Source organism: Coffea arabica, chromosome 5c (genome assembly GCF_036785885.1).
Source record: "Coffea arabica cultivar ET-39 chromosome 5c, Coffea Arabica ET-39 HiFi, whole genome shotgun sequence".
Classification (NCBI taxonomy): Eukaryota; Viridiplantae; Streptophyta; class Magnoliopsida; order Gentianales; family Rubiaceae; genus Coffea; species Coffea arabica.
In genome coordinates this window covers 7,464,565-7,472,070 of record NC_092319.1, presented here as the reverse complement: position 1 = coordinate 7,472,070, position 7,506 = coordinate 7,464,565, and the positions used below count along the sequence as shown (strand labels likewise).

At 36.8% G+C, this 7,506-nt stretch overlaps 1 protein-coding gene across 1 annotated transcript; it reads left to right on the top strand.

Annotated features, from left to right (window-relative positions):
* Positions 1–841: 841 nt before the first annotated feature.
* On the top strand, positions 842–2,492 carry LOC113689844 (1-aminocyclopropane-1-carboxylate oxidase homolog 1-like). Its single transcript, XM_027207637.2, has 3 exons — positions 842–1,508; positions 1,625–1,946; positions 2,050–2,492. Exons 1-3 carry the CDS (start codon positions 967–969, stop codon positions 2,293–2,295), a joined length of 1,110 nt encoding a protein of 369 aa, XP_027063438.1. The 5' UTR covers positions 842–966; the 3' UTR covers positions 2,296–2,492.
* Positions 2,493–7,506: the final 5,014 nt, after the last annotated feature.

Below are 7,506 nucleotides of genomic sequence, written 5' to 3'. Positions count from 1 at the left end.
TCCATTCGATGTTAATTATGGTCCAATAGTCTCAAAGCCAAATGCAATTACCATTGCAAGTTATGTCATTTTTTTAACACAAGTAAAAGAGTTCGAGTCCGAATTCTCTTAGTTATACTCTCTTCCTCTGACCTTCCAACTTATTTCTCCGCCAAAGTTGTGTCGTCTAATAGTGCATTGTACAATCAAAAGCCACCACACACTTGGCCATTGGCAAACAGTCAGAAGAGTTATATAATTAAGGATAAATTACACTTTAACCCCTTATAGTTTAGCACTTTTTCAAATAATGTCCATGTGATTTCAAAAACTATACATAATCTCCTCATGATAGAATTTGCATAATCTCCTTATAAAATAGATACAATTTGCATTCTATAACAGAGTAAACTAAAATATTTAAAATATCCCTATATAAACTTGGAAATTATTTATTAATCATCGGGGGATTATATATATATATATATATATTGAAACCTATAAAGGAATCGTGTGGTAAAACATCAAATCATATGGAGATTATGTGATAAAATATAAAATCATTAGTTTTTAAACAAGAGTAATATCGATATTGTTCTGGTACAGAAGATCATTTCTATCATTTTAATACTTTAGTCCAAACTATGAGAGGATTTTGTATGATTTTTAAAACTATAAGGGAATTATATGAAAAATCGTTAAACCACAGGAGGTAAAGTGTAATTTACCCTTTAATTAATAGATTTCTTTCAAAAAAACTTAAAATATTTGAAAGTCAATGAAAAATTTAGAGGCTTCTAGATGAGGTGCTTCCTCAGAGAATAATTGCTCCTTAAAATACAGTAATCGAAGTATTAATTATTCTGCCAACTTGTTTCTTCTGCTATAAAGTAATTGACTAGGTCTGTTTTACTGAAAACTTGAGCTTATGACATAAGCTCAGATTAGAAACTTGCAGGTCAGAATACACAGTTTGCAGTCTAAACTATGGATGAGTCAGGTGTCAAAGAGGCTACAACTCAATCAGGTGTAGATGATGATAGAATAAAAGATCTGAAGGCCTTTGATGACACAAAAGCAGGGGTTAAAGGGCTTATTGATGCTGGAGTTGCTAGTCTTCCCAGAATTTTCATTCGGCCACCGGATGAGCTTGTTGAGGAGTTAAACCTTGGCTATTCCCAGGCAGAACTTCCAGTGCTAGATCTCAGTGGCATAGAAACCGATGATCAGCGCAAGAGTATCGTCGATGAATTAAGGCAAGTGTCAGAGGAATGGGGATTTTTCCAAGTAGTCAATCATGGAATTCCATCCAGCGTGTTGGATGGAATGATAGATGGAACTTGCAAGTTTCATGAACAAGATGCAGAGCTGAAGAAAGAGTACTATTCTCGCGATCAGTTCCAAAAGGTGAGATATGAAAGCAACATCGATCTGTACCGTTCAAGAGTTGCTAATTGGAGGGACACTATGACCATCAATTTGCTATACTCTAATGAAGTTGTACCTGATGAACTGCCTGAGATTTGCAGGTAAACCATTTTAATCACCAATTTACTTGAGACATTTCACTAGCTGATTTTGATTCCAAGTCAATCAAGATTCCATCTATAACAAATCTCCTTTGTACTTGTATACCAAATTGTAGAAGTTCAGCAATGGATTACATAAATCATATAACCAAGCTGGCAGAAACGTTATTTGAGTTACTATCAGAAGCTCTTGGCATTAAAGTGGACAACCTAAGAGCCATGGAGTGTGCAAGGGGCCGGACATTTGTGTGCCACTACTATCCCGCATGCCCTGAGCCAGACCTAACTCTCGGTGTTAGCAGGCATACAGATCCTGCTTTTCTTACCATTCTTCTACAAGATCATATTGGTGGCCTTCAATTCTTGCATGATAACAACTGGACAGATGTGCCTCCAATCCCAGGAGGTTTGGTAGTCAATATTGCAGATCTTCTTCAGGTATGTCTCCAAAGATATTTTAGCATCTACATTAATTAACCCCCTAAACTCTGAAATGAATCTGATATGGCTACTAATACATTTCAATCCAAATATTGGTCAGATTGTTTCGAATGACAAGTTTAAGAGCAGGGAGCACAGAGTGATTGCAAACAGAATAGGCCCTAGGATTTCAGTGGCGTGCTTTTTGATAGGTGTTGCTGTGCCTGAAAAGATCTATTATCCTGCCAAAGAGTTGATATCAGATGAAACCCCTCCAGTTTATAGGGAGTTTACGGTTGGAGAATATATGAGTAACTTCTTCTCAAGGCCAATTGACAAGTCAGGTCTTGACCATTTTAAGATCTGAGCCAGCTGCGTCCGCAACACCAAATAATAATCCACAGGAAACACATCGTCCAAGATGGCATTTGTAATTTGCACTTCTCTATCTCCTAGAACATTTTGTTTTGGAAGAGAACATCGCATTCCTGTTGCTAATATGCTGTTTCTTGTTTGGTATCATCATTGTGAATAAATAAGTTGCAAACTTGCAATTAACCGGTAGTCCATACTGGATTGAAAACTTGACATTAGCAAAAGATGTAGTAGTTTAGAACTTGTACGGTTGTACCTTTAGCCTAACCCAAAGATGATCTACTACGGTAGCTAAGGAAATTGGCATATCTCAGCATCTTCTTGAAAAACATAAGAAATAACATATACTTGAAATTGAACTCCTAAAAGTGGTGTCTAAGTATCTTAGCTAAGTATCTAAAAAAAAAAAGGTATCTTAGCTAAGTAACCCTTTACCATTTACCTGCATTTACACTTTCGACTAGATAGAAGGAAGCTTATGACGAATGAAGAGCTAATCAACAATCTTAAATTATCCTGGAAACATCAAACGTAAAATGATAAGTTCTATGCAGCTCTATTGCAGAAAATTTGCTTGAGGCTTGTTTCACTAGTAATCCTGTAAGAAGTACTAAGGAGGAAACTTTATGAATCGGATATAATATCATGTATTTCACTAACAAGGAGCTTATTTACTTGATAGTTATTTATTTGTTTTCAACCCCCCCCCCCCCCCCCCCCCCCCCCCAAACACAAAAAAACCCCAGCCCCATCCTGCTCACAATAAGATAAAATTTGCATAGTAGTTTTTTTTTATTTTCAGTAAGTGGGAAGGACCAAACCCGGGCACTTTTCCTTTTTTTGAACCACCTAATCCATCTCTCCCCCTTGTTTAGTAGGTTATTTCACCATTAAATATAAAAATAGAATCAACTAAGAGACCTATTTCAATAAGAGCATGTGAAGCCACTACCCTGTCCAATTCAATAACTTAAAAAAAAATACAAAAGATGTGTCTATTTCTTTAGCGCACATAGATGTCTCAACTCCTTGTATGAATCAATTGGATTCTCCCTTCCTTTTGGAGTATTATCCTGCAAGTGTTCCCATTATTTAAAACAGAAAAGAAAAATACATGAGGACTCACAAGTTACTGGTGCACTCTCTCTTTTTCATGAATCGGGCCCAGGTAAGTTCCAGGACCACCCTTGTAATCCCACGTCTAGGCCCAATGAAAATCCTCACAAAGATGCTAATAAAGGTGTCTGATATATGGGCTTTGTACCCAATTCATCTTCGCCCAATAGTGTCCTGCGTTTTACCAGCGCGGTTAATATTGCTGCCAGGCCATGGCCCGTAACCGTTTCCAATCATTGCTGTGGAAGATGAAGATGATGAGTACCATTGGTATGATAGAAGGTTGCCAAATGATTGGTTGTACTATTGTGCAGCCTGGGAATCCAGTGCTAATTTGAGTGGGTTATGTTAATTTGGGTTGTAGGTTTCTAATAAAAAAAATTTATGTTTTTCTCGAATATATTTCTCAGTCACATTTTTATTTCACATACATCAAAACATTATAATACACTTTTTACAAAAACTTCAAAATAGTAACTCAAATGGAAGGTCTTGTTCAATTTGATTATCATGAACATATTCCAGATCTCATCACAAAAAGTTATTCCTAACCTTTTCAATTGTCCATGATCATTGCACTTTAATAGAAAAAGCTTGCTTATGTCTCATTACAAAAATCGTTGCAGTCGGGGGGTAGTTCAGTTCAGTTTCACGACAGTCGCAGTTCTTGAAAGATGATGGTAACTACCTACAGGTCGTTCAACTCTTTTACATCATAGCTGTGAGGCCAACGCATAGAAAAGAAGATTTAGCAGATTTGATAGGTGACTAATGAAGTATAGTCAGAGCTTAATTTTGATTAACGTGAATATTTGACTCTAATCATTAGGCATTGTTGAATTTTTATTAATTATCAAATTTTGCCTAAAAAACTTTGGAAACTATATTTATTTGGATTAAGTTTTTATTCACTGGCAATATAATGAATTTTTTATACTAACGGATGTCGATGTATGTCGTTTATGCAAAAAGTGAATTTTGAAATTGAAATTGAATTCCGCGACATGTATCTACATATACTCGCATACATGCTAACAGTGTATAAAAAAAATTACTCTATTTATTTTGGTCAAAATATTTAGGACCAAGTTTCTCATATGGCAAAATTCAGGAGACCAGAACTATTTGTCACCATTTTTGCAAGCACATAAACTTCTTCTGAGGAAATGTATGCATACCAGGCCAATGATAATAGCTCATGATGGACCCATCCCATTATTTCATGTTCATGTTGTGCCACCACAGGTCACAAATAGAATACCCTAGTAATAAAGAAATTCGTTCTTTAGTATACTGCTTGCATTCTCAACTTCGGCTTTCTACCCATACCGTTTTAAATAATTTCTAGTTTTGTATCCTCAACATTAATCAATTATTTTCATATTATCACTTGAAATTTTATTTTTTGATATTTTACACCATAACGTTATTAATGAAATTCAAGTTACAATGATCTGACAACCACCAACTTTGGACCCAATGGCCACCACCAAAGTATTAAAAGATTGGTGGGGTGGGGGGCAAGGTTCAGCAATTGCTACATTAAATGGCTTTGCTTAAAAAAAAATTCAGGCGGATGCGTAATATACCAATTTGATTCAGTGGTGGTTCAATCCCCTGCGAGTTATCCTTGGACCTCTTTAGGTCCGCCCTCTCTCCCTAGTGTAGGATAGAATAGGTTTATCGTCTCCATAAAATAAAAAATTTACAATGATCTGACAACCTATTATTGAAAGTTTAGCCTATTAATGATACATGATTGATAGGATTCTGATGTTGCAGGATGACCATGGTGCTACTATTACTGAGTATGAGCAATGGCCCTTAGTTTCTACACACAACTATTCAGTAGACATGGGGATTAATGAGGTGAAATGGGATCCGATTGAGTCTTGTCTTCACTCACACACTTACTGATGAGCAAAAAACAATGCTGGAAGCTATTGTGACTGATGAAGAGATTAAGCAGGTAATTTTTAACATGAAGGATGGGAGAGCTCATGGACCAAATGGGTTTACTACAGAGTTTTTTAAAGCTAAAAGGAGTGTGGTAGGAGAGGATGTGATACTTGCTTTAAGGTTCTCTTTTGAGCAGAATTATATGTATATGCCTATAAATAGCACTGCTGTTACCCTGAACCCAAAGATTGAAAATGCTATAAAATGAAGGATTGCCGGCCCATTTCTTGTTGCAACACTTTGTATAAGTGCTTCTCTGGAATTTTGGCAGCTAGATTGAAACGTGTCCTACCTACTATTATCAGTGATACTCAAAATGCCTTTGTTAAGGGCAGGCATATTATTGATAATGTCCTGGTAATGCATGAATTGGTGAGAGGATATCAAAGGACTAAGGGTAAGCCCAGATCTATTTTGAAAAATGATGTTATGAAAGCGTATGATTCTCTATGTTGGGAGTATCTCTTTGCTGATCTAGAAGTGCTCGGATTCCCTGTTCAATTTACAAGATGGGTGGTTTTATGTGTCACTATTGCAAAATTCTCACTCAATTTCAATGGATCACTTATTGGATATTTCTCCAGTGAAAGAGGTTTGAGGCGGGAGGATCCCATTTCCCCTTACCTCTTTGTGATTTCAATGGAAGGATTCAGTGCTTTGTTTAATTGGCTAGTTAAGCAAACTGGTTTTGATTTTCATCCTCACTGGAAGAAGATTGGGCTAACACATTTGACTTTGCGGATGATCTCTTCATAACTTCTGGTGCTACAGAGAGATCCTTTGCACTTATTGCTGTTGCTACGGAGGAATTTGGAGAAATGTCAGGGTTGGAACTAAATCTTCAGAAATGTCTGATTTCTTTGCTGGGGTGGCTGATCAAAAAGCTGATAAGCTCAGTAAATTAGTCAAAATGCCTAGAGGATTACTACCAGTGAAGTATCTAGGATTGCCATTAATTACATCCAGATTATCCTATTAGGATTGTCAACCAATATCCACCAAGCTGCATAAGAAAATACAAGGATAGGCTACTAAAAGTTGAGTTATGGTGGTAGAATACAGCTTATACAATCTGTCTTGAATAGCATACATTTGTATTGGTCAAGTGTGTTTATTCTTCCAAAACTTCTTGTTTAAAAGATTGATAGTATCATTGCATCATTCCTATGGGCAGGGGAAGTTAGAACTGAGCGAGAGTAGGTTGGAAGGATATATGTCTACCAAAAAAAGAAGGTGAACTTGGTCTTGTGGATTTGTTCTTGTGGATTAAATGTCTAGTGATGAAACTCATTTGGAATATACGCAGCAAGAAAGACTCTTTATGGGTGAAATGGGTTCATGAAGTCATGTTGAAAAGGAAGTCCTTTTGGGGTATTAAGATCCCAATGGATTTTTCTTGGATATGGAGAAAATTATTGAAACTAATTCCCGTAGCTCAATCGTTTATTCAGAATGTAACTGAGAATGGTCTTCAAACAAATTTTTGGTATGATGCTGGCATCCTGTGGGACCGTTATTCTTGCAGTTTTCAAAAAATCCACTACACTGCTTTGGGTGCAACTCATGATAAAGTGGCCTTTATCATGAAGACGAAAAATGGAAGTGGCCTCAAGATAGGAAAATGTCAAAGGAAGTAAAAAGGCCGAAGCAATTAACTCCCGAAAGTTTTGTTCCTATGCCAGATTATGAAGATCAAGCTAGATGGACTGCAAGTGGTAATGGTGTTTTTTCTGTTACATCAGCTTTGAAGGCAATTAGAGGTAGAAAACCAGCTGCAGAATGCTACAAACTGGTTTGGGGTAAAAATCATGTACCAAGGTGCTCCTTTATCTTTGGCTACTTTGTAAAAGAAGATTGGCAATAGCGGATAGACTGAGGAAGTGGGGGTCGAAGGTGGAATCAACAAACCATATATGTTTTCTGTGCAACAGCTGAGGAAAGTGTGGATCACCTATTTTTTAATTGCTCGGTTACACAAAGAATTTGGCAAAAGGTGCAAAACATGTGCGGTGTATTTAGACGTAAACTCTCTTGGGATTGTGAAATCTCTTGGCTTGCGCATCACTAGTCAGAGGACTCATTTTGCAATCAATTCAAGAGGATGGCTTTAGCGGTGACAGTGCCATCT

Bases quoted from the DNA above. Each gene is read 5' to 3' on its own strand.
- LOC113689844 (XM_027207637.2), top strand. From the start codon at position 967: ATGGATGAGTCAGGTGTCAAAGAGGCTACAACTCAATCAGGTGTAGAT. The intron at 1,509-1,624 runs GTAAACCATTTT...ACCAAATTGTAG, and splicing joins GAACTGCCTGAGATTTGCAG to AAGTTCAGCAATGGATTACA. The intron at 1,947-2,049 runs GTATGTCTCCAA...AATATTGGTCAG, and splicing joins ATATTGCAGATCTTCTTCAG to ATTGTTTCGAATGACAAGTT.